At 33.6% G+C, this 25,020-nt stretch overlaps 1 protein-coding gene across 13 annotated transcripts in view; it reads right to left on the bottom strand.

The window, feature by feature from the left end:
• LOC140765118 (uncharacterized) overlaps positions 1-7,152 on the bottom strand; it is a 69,009-nt gene extending 61,857 nt beyond the window's left edge. For 9 of the 13 annotated variants that reach the window (XR_012105138.1, XR_012105135.1, XR_012105137.1 and 6 more), the window contains exons 1-6: positions 6,986-7,152; positions 5,019-5,240; positions 4,598-4,628; positions 4,303-4,484; positions 2,995-3,154; positions 1,645-1,741 (exon numbers count right to left, since the gene is read on the bottom strand). Coding sequence is in view for 6 of the 13 variants with exons in the window: in XM_073104039.1 (XP_072960140.1) it covers positions 1,645-1,741; positions 2,995-3,154; positions 4,303-4,484; positions 4,598-4,628; positions 5,019-5,240; positions 6,986-7,093 (800 nt within the window). In the remaining 7 variants the exon portion in view is untranslated. Of the gene's footprint in view, positions 1-1,644; positions 1,742-2,994; positions 3,155-4,302; positions 4,504-4,597; positions 4,629-5,018; positions 5,241-6,985 lie in introns of those variants that run through there. The other 4 variants (XM_073104040.1, XM_073104042.1, XM_073104043.1 and 1 more) reach the window with 4 other exon arrangements.
• Between the last annotated feature and the right edge of the window lie 17,868 nt (positions 7,153-25,020).

Raw genomic sequence — 25,020 nt, 5'->3', positions numbered from 1 at the left:
TATGGAGGAAGACTAGTTCCTATGATTAGACTATAAGTTGATAATAAAATAAAATTAATATTACAACAAAAATTGGTCAAAGAGCATCAAATTGTGACCCCATTAATTATGGTCCATGCAGTAAACCTAATGCATGCATGACATCTACATGTCGGCAAAGCCTCCTCTGCATTATTACAAAAATATCAACCTTTCTTACTAAAACATAATATATATACGAAACCCTACTCTTTCTATTTTAATAGATTAAAAGCTTGTAAACTAAATATGCTAAACATGGGACTAAATCTCCAAGGCTAAACCTTGCACATATACTGCTTCAATAAAAAAAATCCATTAAACATCAATATTGACGTCTACAGAACCTTCTAATTCCTCAAAATTTTCCTGTAGCATATTTAAGAGCAATTGTGTGCGTTAGCACCTGAAGGAGAAATTACATTATACATTAATCTGTTCTAAGAAAAAGAAGCTACATGTAAGGCTACCTATAATATGTTATATAGTGACCACTAAGCTTCAACAGTTTAAGGTACAGATAACGAAATAATTAGATAGATTTTCATTCAGCATAATTTAACTCCTTTAGGTGCTCTGCAGAAGGATCAGACTGACATTGTATACTAACTATACACAGTTTAATCAAGTGATTTACATTTCAATGAAGAAAAGGATGTTTCTAAGTTCTTTTAATTATCTAAATATTTGTTCAATCAGATTGTTTCAATTTCTCTATGCATTGGTGATTTATTTTGTATTTTGAAATTCCAAACAAGGCCTTAAGCATACTGTAGTGCAAGACTCTGATGTAGTTGCATATGCTTTTACGCATATAAAGAATTATGACTTGCATTACATCTCACAATCTAGAGCCAGAAGATGTGATATTTGCTTTAAAAAATTACAGAAATTAAAAAGAAACTTGCTTGATCTATATTAATTTAAGAAGTTAGGACCTTGATTTCATAAAGGAAATGCAATATGAGGTGGATGAAGTAGAACTTTGAAAGGCTATCATTGTTCATTCATTACCTCCTAATATATGCTGATTCCCAGGAATCGGCTTTGTATTGTGAATCCATAGTTAAAGAGAGATACAAGATGAGACTCATCAATCTCATCAACCTTCAAAGCCAATTATGACCAGATGCATCACAATTTAACAAACAAATATTGGTCGAACAGATGAAAAATAGTAAAATACATCTCTAACCTCTAGTTTTCTAATAGAAATAAACATCCCATGGACCGTAAAAGTTAAAACCACAATGGGGTAATTGAATATTTGAATTTTGGAAAAACCAGCAGTATGAAACTGTGAACCACAAAATCACTATATTGATGCACACGCCAAAAATTAGCAATTACAATCCTGCATGAATCTATAATCCACTGTCCCAAAGAACTTTACAGAATATTATTTTTCAAAATATGTTTTCCTAATATTTAAAATTCATTCATGTTAAGCACTAAAATAGGTAGAGATGCTTAGCATAGAAGTATATAAAATTAACCTAGAGGAGCCCATGTTCTCTGTAAAAATAACAATACGAAATAATAGCAGAAATTACTGTAACATAGTAACAACAATAACTAAAGAACAGAAATAACAGTAACAAGAATTATGAGAAAGAAGGAATTTACATGCGAGGAAGCAGCTCACGAACAGAACCAATTTTGCAAAACCAGTTATAACAGGTTTCTTTTGCCTCAGAACAAATGTCAGCCGACACAAAATTATCTGTAGATGACAAAGGAAAAGAAAACAGAATAAATATAATGATGGCAGGTAAACATGACAATTAAACTGATCTATGGAAACTTTTCTGCAAATTAGAATGAATGCTGTCCCAACAGTTATATGTAGAATACTGAGTTTAGTCGAAGAATTGTTTCTTGAAGGATATTCAAACCTTCCTTCAACTTTCTTTTGTTTTTCTTCCATTTATTCTATACTCTCTTTTATTTGTTGTTTACTGTTATCTCTGTTAAATTTACAGAATTGGAATTGATAAATCCAGATCCTGGTGGCCGAAAGGCTGACACACGTAGACACAGCCACTGGCCAGAAAGCTAATGCACTACTGAAAACACTGATCTAAGAAATATTATCAAAATAAATGGTTTTTAAAGCCAAAATATCAAGCCTATTTCATCTAAAACTAAACACTAGCATCATCTCAATTCCCTACACTACAATCCCACCAAATGCACCAACTTTAAAGCCAAAATCCATGATATTTTCTACACCTATTATCTTTGTTGCTGATCAAATAATCTATTTTCCCAATCTGGTCATCCGATTTGTCCAAAGTTGTACTATGTCCTACATCAAAAATGTTCTTACAAGAACATCTGTATAGAGCTAGCAAGATTCTCCAAATGAAAAAGAAAAGAGCAGTATTTGGATTAACTTTTCAAATATAGTGGAAAAAATCCCTAATTTATAGAAAAAGTCATAAATGATGGGAAAAATATATTATACACCCTCATGGTAAAGTAAAGAAGGAATTTGTAAACTTTGTGAGACCAAAATCACTGAGACTCTATTACTGCACTTTGTCAACCTAAGAGAGGGCAAAGAAGTTGAATACAACTCCAATCTTTTCTTAAGAGCCTCTATTATAGCTGTAGGGGCTGTAGGGGTTGGTATGATCTCACTTCAAGGCAACAAGCCATTAGAAATTTAGAATTGCTCCTTCCATACCCTTGAAGGAGATCAAGGGCAGTTTAGTTAAAGGAAATATTGCATGGCAGGAAGTAATGGTGTCAATATATATAGAGATTCTCTTTCAATTTTGGACAGAACGACTTCACTTGCGATAGAAGTTAGAAGTTACAATCAATAGGGCCAAACAAGGTCATAAATGAAACTTTAGGGAGTAAAGTGAAATTACGCCTAACCACAAGAGGGGTAAAATATATTTTCCCTTAAATGATTTTAGAAGGGAGAAAAGAAATAGCTCAATAAGTAGAAAAGATGCAAAACTAAACCTGGAACAGAGTACATTAGCGTTCCATTATCATCATACTCGCTCTTCCTCTTAATTCTCTCCCATACCAAATCACCAAGCATATCCATAACATCTACAACCATCATAAATAATGTAGGATAGAATTGCAAAACAGAAGAATCCAACAAAAGCCTTGCAACCTGCAAGGTATATAGCAATTAGCTACAAGTATAAAGAGGTAAGTATTATATAATAAGCCGTAATTTGCAGGATATAAGTCATGTGCATTATATTTTTGATTTAAACATAAAATGTGAAAAAGGAATAAGGAAATCCATCATAATTTTTGTGCCCACATCAATACACTAATAAGTTTTCCAATATGAGAATATGATGATAGAAACCAGTAATATATAATGCTTAACTAGAAGCAAGAATGGCCATGCCCGCATGCCTATCGGTCTCCGTGCCGAAATAGAGCCATTTTTTATTTTTTTCTATTTTTGTCAATCATCATTAAATCAACTTTAGTCATTTTCTTAACAAATATAGTATGACATATGGAGTCCATTTTTTTTAACTTTTTTTAATTCCATTAAAAATTATTAATCAATTTTAATATTATGTATTCAATTATATTATGAACCATTCAATCATATTATGGAATATTCAATCATTAATATTTTTTAATGAATGTATTCAATTATATTATATGTTGAATAATATTTATATTTAATTATTACTTTATCTTTAATAAAATAGGTCATTTATAAAAAAAATCTAAAATAAAAATAGTATAATATATATTTTTTAATATATATATATATATATATTTAAACCAAAAACTAATGATTGACATGCCGGAAACCAAAAAAAATCTCTAAATATCCTAAAATTTAAATTAAAATTATATTAAATATGTGTTAGTAGCACGCAAGGGCATGCCGAGGCCGTGCCAGTCAGCACAAGGAAGAAAAGCAATAGGATAAGATATCAACCAGAGATAGTGTTCTATGTTCAAAAGAAAAAAAAGAGGAAATTTATAGTTTAAACCCTATATTCTGAGATGGTAAAATAAGTGTTCCCTAAGTTTTAAAATTAATAGGAAAGCTAGATAAAATTATGAAAAGATTTCTTTTTCTCTTTTACCAAAAATTGATAATTATAATTTCTTCCATACTACGATAAAGTAGACAAGGAAACCTACAAAGATAAGATGGATGAAGAAGAGAGAAAACAAAGTGATAGTTGTAGCATCCTGTAATAAGACTAGTTCTGTACTGGGTAAAATCAAATCCTTGCGAATGCATTAGAAGTAAATTATGAATAATAAAGCATTCAAGATTGCCTTAATGGATAACTTCAGAGCTTTGATCCGATCATCTGCTCTCCATGCCTGGACAATTTCACCTTTTAGTTCTTGTAATCGCAAAACGTATTCCTTTTGTGTAATAACCTTTTTCTCCTCCTTCACTATCATTTCTTCATCTTCTAGCTCATCCATATGCATATCTGCTAAAAATTTGTAGTCTGCATATTTCCCACTTAACTAAGAAGAGAGGTAAGGAAAAATAACAGCAAAATCAAAAGGAATTTGCATTCAAGTACCACATAGACTACTAGATGATAATATAATGTTATACCTTTGCTGCTCCCTGCTATGATGTTTGATATCTACAAAGCAAACAGAAGAGGAGCTCAAGTAATGTACGAAAACATGATATATGATTTATCTCTAAATCATGTTATAACTTTTAAGAAAGCCATAGTTTCCTTTTGTTTTCAATGTTTAGATAATAAAGTGGTTGTCAGACACAGCAGTAAATTGATCAAGTAAACAAATTTCATCTCAAAGTGTTGCCCAGGTGATGCAATGTCTTAATCATGTTAGTAAGAATTTCAAAATCTACATCCACAACTTTAGTTACAAATTTTCTAGAATAAATTAGATCAAAATGACTTGAACTATGAAAAATAAAATTATAAACTAGTAGGGAAAGAGAATGGGTGTTTGAATTGAAGTAGATCAAAAGTCCAAAACATCATGGAAGCTTTTAGACTTACAGGTGAAATAGATATCGTATTGCTATATAAGAATTTCTGTCCCAAGGAACTTCTGAAAAGAGCCCATTCTTTTTTTGAAACATGATCAGCTTCACTAGAGAGCCTCCTTTCTAGAGGACCAGGGAAATGTTGTCTATCATGAGCGCTTTCTGATAAATGTGTAATATGTGCTCCCAAAGGATCAGTTGTACTTCTATCAACCTTCTTAGAATCAAAAATAGCCTACCACAAAAGATACCAACTTAGTTGAAAGTGCAATACTTAATTTACTATAAGTGATAATTAGTGAATGGTGACAATAATATAAACTATAAAGATGCACTTTATTCATTAACAAGTTATATATAAGAATATTTCATTTTGTATCTCACTACACTATATAGAGGAAGCCCAGCAGAAGTTGCTTAGCAAGAAAAGTTTGAGCAAAAGTTTATCCTTTTATAATTTTATTGAAATTATTAACAGGATATTAAAATCAATTTGCTTGATAGGACTTCTATATGATTATTAAAATTAATGAGAATCAAAATGTATCTTATGCAATTTAAATTTTTCATTCACACCCCCCAAACCCCACCCGATCAGATTCCTACTAAATTTGGTGGATAGATAAGTTAAATCATTTGGCTCTATGTAACAAGAAATGCCAGAACTAAAAGCACATTAATCAGATGGGCAATAAAGAGAACGTTAGATTTTATGCAGATATATAAGCATTAAAGGCTGAGATTAAAAAAGGAAATTACAAGGGGAATCTACACTAACATAGCCTATCCAACTCATTCTCAGCTTCCAATAGTGAGAGAGAATAATAAGATAAAGTAAACCTTTTCTTTCTTAACAATGATGGACACCACATGGATCCATATTTCATACAAAGAGAATAATAAGATGAAGTGAACCTCTTCTTTCCCACACTGATGGACACCATATGGATCCATATTCCATACAACATGATAGAAGGATGGCTGCCATCCTTTCTTTCATTATTTTCCACTTTAATTTTCCCTTATATATTATTTTTTAATTATTTTTAAGACCAGGGATTTCTCCTCTATAAGAAGAGTACAACATAATTATAGGAGAAATTGGGGTTTGATCAGAATCAAGGATTTGGGAAATGAGAATACCAAAAGCTACCCACTTTTGTTCTTCCCTTCTATAGATCCTCCTGATGATCTCAGCAAGTATTTGTAGGAGTATGTTTCTCTTTCTTCAACCTTGTGTAATGGGATTTGGATGACTACATCAGCAGAATCATTCTTCATTCAGATGAGTACGTGTCATAACTCACCTCTTGTTTCTAGATTCCTCTAGTCCTAGTCATGAACCTTCTTTCCCCTTGCTTAAAGTTTCTGAACAAATTGAGCAAGTGTTCTCAACCCAATTTATCATACTCTTAAGAAAACTGAAACATCAAGAACCAACAACTCGAGATTGGCAATGAACTATATATCTTCTTTCTGAACAGCAACAATGGTAATTGGACATCAAGGTCAGCAATCCCATGTCCTACAGGGCAGCTGTTCTCTTTTCTTGATCTAACTAAAGGGACTGATAAGTAACAAAATTTTCCAAGGTCTTCTCTTAGATTATATTCCTAGCTCAATCTCCTTTCCATTAACTTCGATTATATCAACCGGAGCTAGAAAACAGTAAAAATCCTCAGAATAAGTACTCCCGTTTACTGATTGTAATGGAAATTACAGAGTTCCGATGTAAAATCTATACTCGGTTCAAATTTCCAAACATTATCGATCTAATTACAGTTGAGTAGATCCAAAGTCCAAAATTAAGCAGGAACTCTTCAGTACAACAGCACATGGTCACTACTTGTAAGATTGGACTGCACTTGGTGGCATCTGGATCAGAAGTTCTATGTTGTACAAAAAAAATCAATTGTTGCAGTAAGACATTCGGATTCCATGGTATCTGAACGAGAACACTGCGTTTAAGGATAATGAAACCTGGGGAGAAGAGGAAGGGAATGGCGTGAGGGGATGATCGGTTGCAGGAGAACGTTGGAGAGCGCAGGCAGATTCCTCGGCTTCGTAATCACGCACTCTAAATTCCATCTGGTCGGACGGTGGACTCTCTCGTCTGGCCTTGTCCCCTGGTCACAATAGCAGTGTGCTTAACCTATCAATTCTTTTCAGGGATAATTACACTTAGCACCTTATGAACTTCTTTTGTTTACACTAACGAACTATCCTTGTTTTTCATATATATTACTGAACTATATTTTTTACTAGATATACCGTCGTAGATTTCTTTACCTAAAAAAATTCTTAGTTCAGATAGTCCATATCGTTATTTTTTTCTTAGTTGAGAAGTATATATGGCTATTTTTTTTAGTTTATAGTTTATATGTAAATAATAAGAAATTTTTGTGAGATGTAAGTAGAAAATTATGATAGTTCAAAGGATTAAGTATTATTATCCCTTTTATAAAAATAAAAATAAAAATAAAAAAGAAAATCGGTGACTTTTACCATAAGCATACTTTATTTTCAATTTGGCGTTACTATACTCCACCACCCCCTCCCCCTCCTTATACCAAATTATAAAAGCCTACAAACTATCTACCTTTTAAACTTTCAACAATTTACGACAATTTAGACATTGTGATGCAGACATCATCGCCGCATTAGGCTAGCGTGTGTATCAGTTTGCTAAAACTAGGAAGGTCAAATTTGTTGCTATGAAACTAACTAAGCATGCTAATTGATACTAAATTGCAAAGGTGTATAGTTGCAAAACTTTATGATCACCTTTTCGCACAACAAAAAGTCTTTAATTTTCTAATTGATAAAAATAGGCCCATCATTATCGAATAACAATTTGAACCTTTTTTAACTAATGTAGCTTAATTTACCCTTTTTCTAATCCAACCCAACAGTTTAATTTAATCTATTAACTATTTAATTAAATATGAAGCCTCACAATCCCCTTGTTTTTTCTTCTACTGAAATCAAACTAGTTTTTTCCCTTCTCACCATCAACCCTAACTTCCTCTCTAATGCATTGAGCCCGTCTTCTTCTTCTTCCTCTTCTCAACTCTACTTTTTGCATTGTCCTTTTATTCTCATGCATCAAATCCTAAATTACGCATCAACCATAATATTTCATCTTAAGTTATTTGCATCAAACCCTAATGCACGCATTCAATTCTTCTTTATTCAATTCTTCTTTATTCAATTCTTGCTCTCTTCTTATCTTATTCACCATTTTCACTATTTTTAATTGATTTTATAGCTCCTCAGCAAAGAAGTAAGACAAATCCTAAGGATTAGTATAAACTATTTATTTTCCTCTACACATAGGTGATGTGTGACATACTTTTCTAAAAATCTCAATGCGTACCTTATTAAAAATTGCAGCGTACATTTTGTAAAGTCGGTAGTTATAAAGTATGGAGATTATGCATATAAGTTACATATCCCACATATTTGTATTTTAAAATTTGTGATTATTAATTTATCAAAAGATAGACTTCAATTTCTATGTAATATCATTTTTTTATTAGTAATTTTTTATTTCTTGATAAAAAATTAACAATTTCTTTGTTTAGGTTTTGATGCTTACCTTAGCTAAAATTTCTACCTATATCTTGTATACTCTTTAGGAAAACTTTACATATATAATGTGTATGATTTTTTACTAGGTTTATGTAACACCCGTAAACTTTAAAAAAAATTAAAAATTCCCTACGTCACAGATGCCTGCACCCCCGTCCTCTCTTCTCCCTCCTTCTTCTTCCTTTTCCTTTGCCGTGCACGCCACCTTCCCCACCTCCATTAATCCCCTTCCCCCCACCGCACCATCTCTTCTCCACCTCACTACCGCTCTCCATCTCCTTCTCGTGGGTTGCCGACGCCGAAGCCGACAAAGCCCCGAACCCAGAGTCGTCAAGCGTGCCGACCAACCCCCCCGGTAAGCCCTCCTATCCCCACCATTAATTTCGTAGTGTAACCTCCCCCTCCCTTGCCATCGTCGGAGTCCACGGCGGCCAATGACCTCGCGTCTAGCCACTGATCTGAGAAGCTCCGGTGGAGGGAGAGAAACCTTCTCTGGGCTTCGACCCCTTATTGAAGAGAGGAGGCACCTCCATGGCCGCCGACCATGGAGCGCGGCCCATCGCTGTCGGGCCCTCCTCCTCCTCTTTTTCCTTTTTCTTCCCTTTCACTTACCTGTCGGCCTCGTGCCGCGTCGCCAGCCTCATGCTACGCTGCCAGCCTCATGGCTGCGTCTCCAACACCACGACCTCGTGGGCCTCTTCCCTCTCCCCCTTTGCCTCCTCCCTCGGAAGGGGATGGTGGAAAAGGGTGGGGGCTGTTAAACCCCCACACTCTACTTGGTGGGCTAGCCCCTCGTGGGTTGCGATCAGACCGTAGCCCACGAGCTCTCCCTAGGTGGGCTGAGGTCCAGACCGTCGCAACCCACTAGGCTTGGGTTGAGTGGGCTGCATACTGGCCCACTAGGCTTGGGTTGAGCTGCAGGCCGCAGCCCACTAACCAAGCCTTTGGTGGGCTATGGTTGGACCCAGCCCACTTCAGCCAACCTTATGGGCTATAGTTGGACTGCAGCCCACCAAGGCCCTATTGCCTATTGGGTTAGGTTTGAGCCTAACCCAATACCTCTAGCCTAGCCTATTTGGGGTCATTTGGACTTTATAACTCTGTTTATCTATTTCCACTTGATTAATTAGCCTAACCCCGTAATGATAATTTATTATCATGTGAATTTTACGATAACATAGGACTCACCCTAGGAGACACTTGACTCATGTATATGCCTAAACATAAATTCTCTAATAAGATAATTAATTATATTAGTTCGCTAATTTTACGTATAGCATTACTTGCGTGAATTAATAGGATTACACTACGTGAGGAAGATTTTGGGGTTTTGGAGGAGCCGGCTAGCTGACGAGATTTAGTGTACTATGGAGACCCCCCAAGCGAGTAGAGTTTATACAAGTCTAAAATAATATAGTTACAGTCATTATACCTGTTATGACACTATAAAAAATGTCGGTATTAATACATGCATTAAGTGTACCATGATATATCTTTATATATGCAGTTATTGATAAATTGCTCATCATGATATTATGAGAATGTTAATGTAGCATAAGCAGTAGTGTGATGATGCTCTATATGTATCCTGTATGATATACTCTTACATATATATCTGTTATGAATATAGAATGTAACGATCATAATGACTATGATATGCTTTATACGCTCATGGATACTGCACCACTTCCACCTATCACTAGTAGTCGGGTTCTGACTAGGCAGTGCCTTTACTCACTCAGCCCAGGATTAAGGGCAGAATGTATCTTATATGACTATACTATTAATGGTCTACACCTGAGGTCGGGAGCTTGTGTGGCATTCAGGTAGTTATACTGCATAGTCAGAACTAGATTATGATGATAGAAGAATATGATTATGAGGTAGGGATATATCTCTAGCGATACCCGACGACGCAGGGTTAGGACGTCTGTTGATGAGCCGAGGGCTCTCGATTCTCTCGCTGAGGGCGGTAATGATTTAGAGAGAGTGAGATATGGGCTTACGACCGGGGTCCTTAGTATGATGGCCACAGACAACCGGTCACATGTAGTGTCGCCATACACGTGTAGGTGGCATTACCGCTAGATGTGTATATATCTCCCCTCGATGTATAAGATGATGGATGGTTATGTGATGGATGAATATTTCTTGAGAGTATTTGAATGGCTCGGTGAGCTATGATAAACATGATTAATGCATTGGTAGGCACGAGATGACTAAATTACTCTTTTATTGCTATGGCATAACACGTAAACACTATGATTAAGATTTGTGTGAATAAGAAATTGTATCAAGCTTTAATCTGTGTGGACTTACCCTGATACATTTAGGAACTAGCATGTTCTAGGATAGTGACTGGTAATCTTTATCGATTGCATTGATTTAGTAACTCGTGATAAGTCATTTCAACAAGCATAATGTTATTGCTAGCAAATATAGGCATATATTGGATATGCATATGTGATTTCATTATTTTAGATTGTATGGATCTTACTCGCTGGGCTGTAAGCTCACCACCTCTTCGTGGCATTATTTCAAAGCTAGGGGACGCAGGTGTGGGTAGTAAGGAGTAGCTGCCTTTTTTCAGTATGTCTATTAGTTGTATTAAGCCCCTACGAAGGCGTTATAGTTGACGATGTATTTTGGATTTTAGTATTGTATTTTGGATATATATCTAGAAGGCTTGTTATGGCCTATAGAACTTGTATCCGGACTCTTATGGTTGAGTTTATTTATGGTATGAACTTGTGTTGTTGTGTGCCTTGTGAAATCCTATTACTGACAGATCATGTGATGCACCGCCGCGTGGAGGGGATTTACCCACGCGGTTTACACGTGTATTTAGAGGTTTGAGTGTTTCAGTTTAGATGCATACATAAACTAATATAATGGCATTATATCCTTAAAATATATATAATCTTCCACTTTCGCCTTATCACCTTAGTGTTTGGCGAACAAGCGTAAAGATAAAATTTTTATCTTAAATTTTATTTTCTTAACATTTTGTTTTATATACAACTATATATTTTAATACCATAAAGATTTTTTTGCTAGTCTATATAGGTGATGGGCATGACTATTTTTCATCATTATAAATATATATCTTGCCTAATTTTTAAGCACCCATTTCATATAGATAGTGCACATATATTATATAAGTGTTGTGTAAGACCTTTTCGCTATTGCCAATACTTACCTTGCCTAATTTGAAGCACATATTCTATATAGATAGTGGACATATATTACATATGTGATGCATAAAACTTTTTCACCAATTGTTAATGTGTACCTTGCCTAATTTTGAAATATATATTTTGTATAGATAGTACGCATAATTTACATAGTGTAAAACATTTCGACAATTGTCAATGCGTACCTTGCATAATTTTGAAGCGCATATTTTATATAGGCAGTGCGCATAATTTAGATAGGTGCATCCTAAGACTTTTTTCACAAAATGATATACAAATATTGACAATATTTACATAGGTGATACATAAAAAATGAGCAAGATTAAATAGTTAGCAAAATATTAACTTAATTACACAAATATAACACGTGTATGGCACATGAACCTTTTCAATATTTGTGACCTGAAATTCAAGCAAGTTGGACAACTCTACTATACATTGCTTCTCTTTTCTCTTGCTTTCATAATTAATTTTTTTCATGCATATTGTTAGCATAGTATTCATCTTTGTTACAATATTATAGAGCTTCCAAAAATATGCTGCTACTTTCTTTCTAGTTCTCTTGACCATATATTGTATACAAAATATTATACTTCTAGAAAGATCCATTACAGCACTCTGCAACATTTGTTGAAATAATATTATATTTATGTCTAGGATAACAATGATTTGCACAACTTTCCTATGTAATTCTTTCAATATATTTATAATGCTTCGTGTAGAACTCTTTTAGCATATCCATATGACTTGTGTAAATTCAGAGAGTGTAAAAGCATAAGCAGCAGCCCAAAATTGATTGTAAGGTGCAAAATTTTTGGGAGCATTTAGAAGATTTCTTAAAAGATGTCTATTTTTATTTAATTACTATTATTTGCATATTGCATTTTAGTCCCTACATTAGTACTATTTACTATCAAATACTTATGAATCAAATTTCGATGGGTTAACCGAAACGACATGACGGTAGCCACCTATAAAGCATTGTGGTGCACAATATAGTCAATTATCGATTGAATTAAATCTCTTGTCCTAATCTTCTACCTAGGTGTAATAACCCAAGTTAGCACAACAAAAAAAAGAAAAAGAAAAAGAAAAGAAGAAATAATTGGGCACGACGCGACCGGCCATGTTGTGGCCAGCCTCGTGCCCAACATGCATTGCATGCGATGGCCACAGTGGATATGCCATGCACCCCCACCGAGCCTCCCTATTTGGCGTTATGGTGATGCGTGGAGGTGGGACCAAGCCTACCAGCTACTCCGCCGCCATCACGCGACCACCCCGGCCTCTCTCTCTAATTTTCTCTTTCTCTTTCTCTTTCTCTCATTCTATTGGTCTTTTCCTCTATCTAGCTCTCTCTCTCTCTCCTAGCTCCACAGCAACCTCCAACTACCGAGAAGAGCCACTATCGACCCTTCTACCCGCTGGTGAGCCTTTCTCTTTACTTTCTTCTATCTCTCTCTCTCTCTCTCTCTTTAGCTCTCTTTCTCTTTCTCTCTTTAAAATTATATTATTAGTTATTTAATTATTGTAGTTAATCTAAAGTACTAATTTCTATGAATTAATTTAATTATACCATGATTAGTAAATAAATTTAGTTATACCATGATTAGGGAAATGCATGCAATATAATTACTATATTAATCGTAACTAGATATAATGATTATTAGAGTTATGTAGATATATTCGGGTACTGTTAATTTATTTTATTTTTCTTAATTACAAATACAATAATAGGCAGATGGTCATATCTTAAATAATGATATTATTATATAATATAATTGTGGTTAATAAATAACAAAACAAGTATAGGAATTAATAGTAATAGGAGAATGAAACATAATTATAAACCAAATAGAACATTTAGGATGAATTAATAATAAATTATTACAATGAAAAATTATCTTCTAGTCAAGTTAATTTTAATTAGTGGAAAGACTGATATTATATGTTATAAATAATTTCAGATCTCGAACCCCTTATTCAAGACCCTAAGGATCTTTCTAACGAAGACTAATCGTTGTTATAGCAAATGTGAGAAAGTGGTTGCTTGATAATTACAGTTACGGTGAGTAGTCTTATCCCATAGACGCATTTCTCAAATTAAGATATATATATATATTATATTATTATTTATATGCATGTTTTGCCCTTCAGTATGATTATACGATCTTATCTAGAGAAAATTTTAGTTGAATATATTTTATCATTTATTTGATTAGACTAATCTAATATATGAATATGTTGGTGATATATAGAGATGATTGGAGATGACCATACTGTTATCATTTTATGTCGAGATAATCTCTAGTATAAGTATGCATGTGATAAATATATAATTAAAGACTACATTGCATTATATTCCTTTGACTTCCTTACTATCTAACTTCCTGAATTGTATGACTTGTTATGGCACTAGATAAATGCATATGATTTATTATTTAGAAAAAAATATATAAGTTCTCATGAATAAGATAGTTGATAAAAAGCATGAGAATATCCAAGCGAGTGCGAGGGTTAGGGTGTACCTAAAGTTGATTGATCACTCGATATAGTCGCGATCCTATGACCTTACGTCCGAGGTCAGTAGTCTGTGTGCACAATAGACATTTGGACACATGTCGTTCGCTAAGGCATATGTGGCGAGTTATCCTTATATGATTTTTATCATATAGTTAGATACCTAAGTTTGGATGATGATGATGATGATATCCTTAACAGTTGGTAGGGTATGATTATATGATTGAGATACTCTTAACGGTTGGTAGAGTATGCTCTAAGCATTAGTTAGATTTGTGACCGGGTACTAAATGTTGACTTTGCATAGCGATCTAGTATGATGATGTTACACGAAGGTGAGGTGATAATTATGATATTGAGAATTGCATAAAATTCCATGATCATTTTTTGTATATATGATTATTGAGTAGTTGTCATCCTTCAGATATGGTTGCATTTGATATCATATCATGGTCATAGTTGGCATGCATCACATGTGTAATATTTGAGAGTGATAAGATGATAGTATGATATGGAGAGTTATTGATATATTGCCGAGAATTGTATTCTTGATCAATTATGTAATATCTACTATATATCTGATATTAGCATGGACATGCTTATATGCTCATTCATATAATGATGCTTCTTTCTAATTTATAGTATCTAATACATAATTTACTCTCTATTTGGCATCACTGATTTGAGATAAGATATATTTACTGAGCCTTTAGCTCATGACCCTCTTTGTTTCTTCTTTCTAAAAATTAGGTGAACAAGTGGAGTAGGATACTTCTTTAGATGTCTTACTAGTGATTGAGGAGTAAAGTGTGGTTAATGTTATATGCTAGACACGTTATGTTATTTGATGTCTTAGTTGACTTTCAGAGTGATGTATTTGTCCTTGTTGTTTTTATTATCATGTGACTTTATATTTAATGTATTATATATATATACCACTATTGTATATATATATATATAATAGTGAGATGCTCTTGATGATGTGTTGTGGCCTATGTGAGGCCCTATTAGGGTTATTAATATATTGTGGATAAATTATAGTGTTGATACAAATTTATATGATTATCGATAACTAACAAAGTTGCCAGATGCTTTGCACGTGCCATGTGGGCTCGTATCATGCATGTGTTTGGGGTTTGGGTGTTACACTAGGACTCCGTGCTTCTACCCACGGATCCAAAAAAATTGCTCGAACCTAAATCCTGCAAGTCAAACGCTTCGACCTTTGTCCACTAATTTGATGATATATCCCAATCTAGCAGTCCAAATCATGTGAAATTAGATTCATTTGAAAGCTCGCTTCTAGAGTTATAATATCAAAATCTCACATCAATCCAATGGCTAGATTCTTTGAAAATGCACTCAAAGTTTTTGTGCAAATTCTTGACCAGATCTAGTTGCGAGTTAGATCGAACCTATTTAAGGGGGGATCATTTCATGAAAAACGTTGATAAGTTAGTTTGAGTAAAATATAAATCTTAATTTACAGATGGTATTCAATGTAAATAATTGGTTGATGAATGAAATTCGTTCTTATTGTATGACTTGGGTATATTAAAGTACAAAATGTTGTTTTTCAATAGATGTTGTTCTTCCAAATATGTAATTTTCTAGATGTTGTTCTTGAAGAGACATTTTCCACATCATGTGCTTTACATAACAAATGTTGGCTCATAGTATAATGAATAATGCAATTAAATACTCTATAGTTTAATATGCTTTAGAAATGTCTAAGAACTTAAGGCATTTCATAATAAAATAGAGTATTATGTAAATAAGTTAGTTGATAAATGGTATTGCATGTATATAAGTTGGTTGGCGGATGAAATATAAATAAGTTAGTTGGTAGGTGATATTAATTGACCATTGACTAGGGGTGTAAACAAGCCGAGCCTAAGCAAGCCGGTTTTAGCTCAAGCTCAGCTTGAAATTAGTTTTGAGCCATAATTTAATGTTTAGGCTCAACTCAGCACATCTCAACTTGAGCTAAGCCAGACCGAGTTTGAGCTGAGCCTAAGTTGAGCTCAAGTTTGGTTAGAGGAGGAGGACGAAGGGCGGTGATGGGGGATGATGGCTTGTCGAAGGAGGAGGAGGAGACCGATGGAGGAAAAGGAGGAAGAGGAAACTTGCCAAACAAGGATGAGGAGGCCGCCCGAGGAGGAGGAGGCGATGATAGTGCTTGTCGATGGAGGAGGAGGTCGATGGAGGAGGCCGATGAAAGAGGAAGACAATCGGTCACCACCAAGAGGAAGAAGAAAATTATTTTATATTTTTTTTGTGAACGGTTGGTTATTTGAAGAGTAAGTGGTGTTTGAGAAATGGGAATTAGTGATTGATAGGAGAGAGCAGGAGTAATGATGGCTAGGAAAAATAAAATGGAGGATATGTCGGTCATATCAAGAGAAAAAGAGGTATAAGTATTTAATAGCCATGTGTCGAATGGAGAGTAAAGGAGTATATTAAGATATATATATATATATATATATATATATATATATATACAATTTTGAGCTTATTGAGCCAAGCCCGAGCAAGCCGGCTTTGGCTCACGCTTGGCTCGAAATCAAATTTCGAGCCCTATTTTTTATTTAGGCTCAGCTCAGCTCATTACAAGCCGATCTCGAGCCAAGCTACAACTAAGCTGAGCTTGAGCCGAACATGAGCAGCTCGTTTATTTTGACAGCCTTATCATTGACTAAACTCTTCAATTGATAGACAACTATTAATAAGAGCATGTGGTTTCATCAAATGTAGTAACTGAAGAAGAAGAAGAAGAAAAAGAATAAGAAGAGCAAATGAATGAACAAAAATGAGAAAGAAGAAGACGAAAAATGTGTCCAAGAAGAAGTAGAGGTAAAAGCTATATCAAAAATTAGTTCATGTTAAGAAGATTAGTTAGTCATATTTATAACTATTATGTTAATTTTAAAGAACTTTCAACTCTTCAAGACTAATGAAGGCTTTTCATTTCTACTAGGGTTCTTCCTTTCCGAAGATTCTTATGATTATGTTGGCTCTTATTTTGCTCCTGAAGATCATCAGAAGAAAATATTTCTCGACTTGTAGGTTTTAGGGTCTACAATACTTTTCAATTGTATAGAAAGAGGTGATATATATTACTGATGTGTTAACATTTTTCCTATTGATAAAACTATTGGATCTTTACTTTTTACATGACGTACAAATAACAAAATATATTTTTATTTGGATGGAATTCGTACTTAATATACAAAAGTCGCACTTAATGAATAAACCATTATTTTTTTGCTTAACCTACATACAAACTATGAAATCTGCTTATTGTAATGAAGTACGTTCATAAACTACAAACTTCCTTCATATATTTGAAGCATCTTGAACACTAGTAAAATTATTGATCCGTAAACACATCATGTAAAGAACATTGATTCATAAATACATAATGTATAAAATAAATTTATTCCTAAACATATTACATATAAATGATTCCTTAACGCATCATGGATAGAAACATAGTGAGAACTTTATCTTTTGATAAATATTAATACATCACAAAAGCACAAAAATTAATACATATAGATTTAAATAGGTTGATATGTTGTAGCAAGTGACTATAAACTTCCGTTAAATATTGCCTCAGACTTTGAGCAAGGTATAGAGTTGTGTCCCAGTTCCTTACAGTTGGAGTTTTTCTTCTTTAGTACTATTTGGTTTTCACCCTACAATGGTCTCCTTTTCTTTTTCTTTTGACCAAGTTAAACTCTCACTAAGGCAGCATTTCAATCTCATTCAAGGGACCCAATGGTTAAAATTCCCTCGATGTAGTTAGTGAAATTGAGTCTAAACAAGTAGCTAAATCTATTTGTTATGTGAAATATCTCTTGCAAAACTCATAAGACTTAAGATGCCTAAAACTTAGGGTAGCAAGATCGTCTGTGCATCGAATTCTAAGGATATCCCACCCAGGACAACTATAAATTTTTTTTCAATGTTCACAACAAGACTTTCATCAAAAGTGTACATTTGGAATTCAGAAACAAAAGACGAAATGACATTGATAAATCGAGTTCTTTCATGAGAAATGGCTAGATCATATTTGATTTTTTTTAACTATACGAGTATTGCATTTTTTAGCAAATTCATTTTCAGTTAAAATGATATTCAATCATCTTTTGTCTTGTGAGCTCCATTAAATATTGTATATGTATAGACTTCTACTCATGAATAACATTATTGGTTGTTAGTATAGAGTATCTCCTCCCCAAAAAACAATAATTAGCCTACATACTTATACGAATTTTACTTATGTTAGTATAATGTTGAGGATACTCTTGTTTCATTTGTTTTGTAAGGTAATTAACTCCATCACCATATAAGCTTGTGTTGTTGTGTAAAACTTATTACATTGATAAGAACCTTTCAGATCATTTGGAAGGTTCCCACCGAGATGCACTAACATTATCCATGCGTAGCTTTAAGAAATGCATGATCCACTACATGAATCAGTCCATTTTGTCTATCTAATAATATCATCATTGCTCAAAGGATTTAATTAATACTAGAAGAAGATATACAAACTAGGTTTATGCTTTAACGTTTTCAGTTTCTGCCACACAAAATGCTATTGGAATGATTTGATTATTGGTATCCAAACTAGTCACAACAAGTAAGCAACCTCTATACTTGTGAGTTAAAGAAAGTTGCGTTAAGCAATAGCTGTAAGTGTGACTTGAATGAATACAAGCATGCACCAAAAGCCTAAAATACATGTTTAAAACATCTATAGTTAGCTCATTGCAATTTTTTGTAGTTTGAGATTAGAAAGTAGTTTTCTTGCTTATAGATATTAGAGTAATTAGTTTGTTGCTGAAATAAGCCCAAGGAATTCAAGTCTCGGATTGGGCATTTGCACGGCCCAACTAGGCGTTCGAGTACCCTAGCCTAAGAGCATAAGGGCAACTTAGGCGTTCAAACTAGTTAGCAAGTATTCGAACACCTTAGCTCGAGAGTAGAAGGGTAGTTTAGGCGTTCGAACCCCCCAACTCGAGAACAGAAGAGGCACTTAGGCATTCAAAATGCCCATGTGGGCCGTTCAGATGCTCAACTATTGGGTTATTTCATACTAGGGTTTTACTATTGTTTCTGGTGTATGTAGGGGTGAAAACGGGTCGGATTAAGTCCCACCCGACCCCTACCTGATTCAAATCTGAATATGGATACAAATAGCCATTAACTAAAATGTCTAGATTCATATTCGGAGCCTTTTAGAAAAAATTAGGATCAGGATATAGATATGGGAATAGTTAATTTTATTGGATACAAATTCGGATAATGAATATCCGTTTATCCGCTTATATAAATACCCAACTCATAAACCCTACCCTCTATATCTCTCATCTCCCATCTATCCCAAATCTCCTAATTCGTAAATGCCCGTAGCTGCCTCCATCTAAAATCCCTCATCGCCATCACTGGTCACAGATGCCATTAACTCTCCGGTCGTTGCATCACCAACCTCGCCTCCTCTAGTCCTCCCTCCTCAAGCCCTCCGTCCTCCAATTCTCCCTCCTCTGGCCCTCTCTTCTTGAGCTCGGCCTCCTCCGGCCCTTCCTCCTCTAGATGTACTAATTTAAACTTGTCCACTTTTCTACTTCTTATAGAGAGTGAGGGATTAAATTCTTGAGGCATATTTTCTTCTATAGTTTTCTATTTCTATACTATTATTCGTCTAGTTGAATATTGTAATGATTGTTAGTTTTCAATGTATCAGGTATTTAATTTAATTTTTTATTTTCTTCTTGCTACTCCTATAATATGGTTGGATTGAGAAAATACTAGGAAAATAAAATAAAAGAGAGCAAGAGAAAGAGAAAAAAAATCTTCTTTTGTTTGGATATATAACCTAGTGCTTGTAGTATAGAACTATAAATTAGAGGAAAGTAGTCAATCTTTCATACTTTGTAAAAAGCATGAGATAAAATAACTTTTTGGTATTTGATACTTGTCTGCGTATCTGTGCAACACTGCATAGAATATTAGTATATTACCCTGACTTGATATAAAATTTGCATATGAAGTTTGAGCATAAATATTAAAGAGATTTTAAATGGAAGAAATATACTTTCTTTCTAGCACCCATTTAGTTGAAGTATGTTGTAAGTTACAACATACTTCAACTACAGTTACTGGTGAATGTTATAATAAAAAATTAGTACATGGGTTAGAAGTTGTAATTCATCTGTTGATGAATGTTATAATCCAAAATTATGTAATGAATCAGACTGATGAGGGATAGGATGGGTATTTGGATTGAAAGAAGTTCTTGATGGTGATGGAAAGGGTGGAAGAAGATGATATGTGGATAGAAGTTTTTGCGATTAGAGAAGGAAAAATGATGAAGGGAAAGAAGATGTCGCTCCTAGAAAAAGTAGGGCCATGATAGACGAGGAGGAAGATCTAATCAATGAGGGTTAGGGGACAATGAAAAGTTAGGGTAAGAAGAAGGAAGAAGAGAAAGAGAGAGATAAGAAGAGAGATAGGAGAAGAAAATATGATTTTCATAATATAACCCAACTAGGATGCACTCCATAATACTGAGGCTACTCTTTGGATTCAGACAATAGAAATAAAATCCTAACAATAAAGTGCTCTCGTTGCGGTGCATTCGAACGCGCTCAAGGCCGTTTGAACGCAAATTTCCTGTTCTTTGTCTTTGCAAATGCGTTCAGCCGTTCGAACACACAAATCTCGTTCTCTATATTTGTGAATGCCTATAGGCGTTCGCATAGTGCGTTCAAACATAGTTTCTTACATTCGAACACCCCCTGACGAAAAGCTTTATTTTCTTCCAAAACAAATTTATTTCTCTTGATACAATTTGATCCAGCTCTAATTGTATCAAATTAGTATATAGATTGGCAGCACAAAGAGATTTAACAAATATAAGAATTATAGTCTTACTTTAGTTCTATTTTCATAGCTTTAACTTCTAGACCACTTATAGTAGAACGATATATGGACTCAAACTGTAATTTTCAATCTTATTAGTTGTACTTTCACTGCTCTAATATGCATGATTGTACTTCTCTCTCTATATCCCACATAAAATGGGATTTAGGCTTGTAGTCAAGATGTAGGTAATAAGATTTACTAATTGCCTCCATTTGCACATTTTGTAATTAGTTTTTTCTTCTCTCCTTTCTTGTATGATATTTTTGCAACCTGAAAAGAATTATTAGTTTTCAAAAAATTGTTAGACTAGTAAGAATGTTTTTATATTTAATGTATTTTCTCTTTTATGCTTTGACCTTTAATGTTTTAGCTATAATTAGTTGTAATATTCATGTTTAGGAGTCAATGGCATCTACAATGCATCAGTTCAAGGTGACACCTCAAATAGTGTTTTTAATGATGATTGAACAAAGAAGAAAAAGTTGAGATTGGATGTCTGAAATAATTTTGAGAAAGTTAAATAGACAAGTAATTGATGGAAAAATAGTTCGCAACTACGGGGCAATATGTAAATCTTGTCGAAAGTAATTTAGCAGGGAAAGTTTTATGGGAACATCACACTTGAGGAACCATTATAAAAATAAATATAGTAGGGATAGATGGAAAATGATACTCAATCTCACAAAAGTTGGAGAAGATGAAATTTTAGAGTCATACAAATATAATGAAGAAATAAGTCAAAGAAAACTTATCACAGCAATAGTAATGTATAAATATCCTTTCTCTATTATAGAGGATGAGTATTTTATTAACTTTATAAAATATCTACGACCTACTTTTCCAACAAAGTCACGGATTACTATTAAAAAAGAGATCTTAGAACTATATATTAAGCAGAAGAAGATTTTATATGATATGTTTGCTTCATTTTCATGCTGTATGAGTGCTACTCTAGACAAAATAAAGGCTATTTGTGTGTTATAATACATTTCATTGATAATAATTGCAGTATTAAAAAAAATTATAAATTATATGCATTTAGAAAGAAGACATACATGGTTGAATCTATGTCAAACATTTTAAAAAAATATGATTTACTAGAATATTAACATGAAGCTCTTTTCATTAACTTTAGATAATAATTGGGCTAATGATGTTTGTGTTAGAGATGTGGTTACTCAGCTGAATGAACAACAAGTTCTTGTTTGTAATGACATATTTTTTCATGTTAGATGTGCCACATATATTATTAATTTAGTTGTGCAAGATGGTTTAAAGAAAATAAAAGATGTAGTGAAGAATATTCATCATATCATTATAATTATCAAAAATTCACCTTTGCAATGGGAGGAGTTTTTCAAAAAAGCAAAAGAATAAAATTTAGATACAAATAATAAGTCTCTTTCAATTGATGTATTTATAAGATAGAATTCTATCTATTTGATGCTTAAAGATGTTATATATTATAGCAATGCATTTAAGAAACTTTATTGTGCTAATCCAATTAAATTGTTGTATGTCCAACAAATGAGCAATGAGAGAAAGCGACAGTTTTATACAAATGTTTGAAAACCTTCCATTTGATAACTAAATTGCTTTGAGAAACTTCATATCCAACAGCTAACTTATTTTTCAAAGAATTATGTGCTATTCAGTTGCAAATTAAAGAATGGTGCAAAAGTTTTGATAAACTTATTCTTTCTATGGCGATATCAATGCAAGATAAATTTGATAAATATTAGAAGCAATACAATCTTATACTAGTAGTAGCTTTATTTTCGGATCCTCGGTACAAGATGAAACTTATGATGTATTAATTCTCTAAAATTTATTGTCTTGGTGGTGTTAAGAAATTAGGAAGTTTGTGAAGTCATAAGGAATTTGTATAATAAATATGCATCCAAATTGTTTTTTATGCCTAATTCGAATGTGAATATAAATAACAGCTAAGTCTTGCAGAGTGATAGAGTTGATGTTGATGAAGATTTAAAGCAATTTTTAAGTGCGAAATGTTAACAACAATTTATTAAAGACAAATTTGGATCAAAATATTGAGGATGCCTCACTTTTATGGCAACGTAATGATAGTAAATTTGATTTATTATCTTGGTGGAAGATAGAAGATAGTTGAAAGTATCAAATATTGAAATGAGTTGCCCGTGATGCATAAGTAATTCTAGTCGTCACAGTTACATCTGAATATGCATTTAGTATAGGTGGCCAAGTAGTTTATGCTTATCGTACGTAGTAAGTTGGATCCCGGATCGATGGAAGCTTTAGTATGCACTCAAGATTAGATAAGATCTACAAGAAAAGATACTGATTATAATATTTGATAGCATTTTATAAAATAATATTAATTACTAATTTTAATATATTTTTTCTTATTAGAACAAGTAGCATAAATTATTCAGGATGCTGAATAATTTGAAGTTGTTGATTTACAATCATTGGTTCCATATTTAACTTCACTAAATTAAAAGGGGAGTAATCACATTTTAAGTATTTTTCACTTTATATTTGAAACACCCAAACCTTCAAATACACGCGTATACCACGTGAGTAAATTTCTCCACGTGGTGCATCACGTGACCTATCAGTAATATGTTTTCATAAGGCACATAAAAATATAGGTTCATACCATAAATGATCTCAAGCAAAATGTGAGTCTGGATATATGTTTAACATGCCAAAACAAGCCTTCAAAGATACATGTCCAAAATATAACTCCAATGTCCAAAATATAATTCTAATGTCCAAAATACAACTCTAATCATAATACTCTCGTAGGGGCTCAATACAACTAATAGAAATAACCCTAAATCATAATACTCCTCGCTACCCACACCTGCTTCCCCTAACTCTGAAATGATGCCACTAAGAGGTGGTGAGCACACAGCCTAATGAATAGAATACATACAATCTATAACAATAAAATCATATGTGCATATTCCAATGCATACCTATAGTCGCTAACAATAGAATAAGCTTATTTAAATGACTTACAATGAGTTACTAAATAAATGCAAACGATATAGACTACACGGTACTGTCCTTGAACATACCAACTCTTATTCTTATCAGAATAAGTTTATACAAGTATAAAGTTTGATATAATCTCTTATTCATACAAATCTCAATCATATCATTTACATGTTATACTTAGGAGTAAAAAGAGTAGTTTTTCTCATATTTACTCAAGTCAAGGAGAGTTAGTCATCACATGTTCACTAAGGCATTAATTATGATTTATTATAGCTCACCGAGCCATTTACCATATAATTTAGATATTCTCTAGAAGTTATCCATTACATAACCACCCATTATCTCATACATCGAGGAGGGATATATACACATCTAGTGCTAATGTCACTCAAATATGTATGGCGACGCTACATGTGATCGGTTGTCTATGGCTATCAAACTAAGGACCTCGGTCGTTAGCTCATATCTCACTATCTCTAAATCATTATCGTCCTTAGTGGAATAGTCAAGAGCCCTTAGCTCATTAGTGGACACCATAACCCTGCGTTGTCAGGTACCACTAGAGATATATCTCCGCCTCACAATCATATTCTTACTATCATTATAATCCAGTTTTGATCATGTAGTGTAATTACCTAAATGCCACTTAGGCTAACGACCTTAGGTATAGGTTGCTAATAGTATAAGTCATATACGATGCACTTTACCCTTAACCCCGAGCTGAGCGAATAGAGTGCACTGCCTAATCAGAACATGATTACTAATGATAGGTGGAAGTGGTGTAGTGTCTGTTGA

Source organism: Typha angustifolia, chromosome 8 (genome assembly GCF_048772165.1).
Source record: "Typha angustifolia cultivar Huaian chromosome 8, ASM4877216v1, whole genome shotgun sequence".
NCBI lineage: Eukaryota > Viridiplantae > Streptophyta > Magnoliopsida > Poales > Typhaceae > Typha > Typha angustifolia.
Note: the sequence above shows the minus strand (reverse complement) of the source record. Positions and strands in the feature narration are given on the sequence as shown.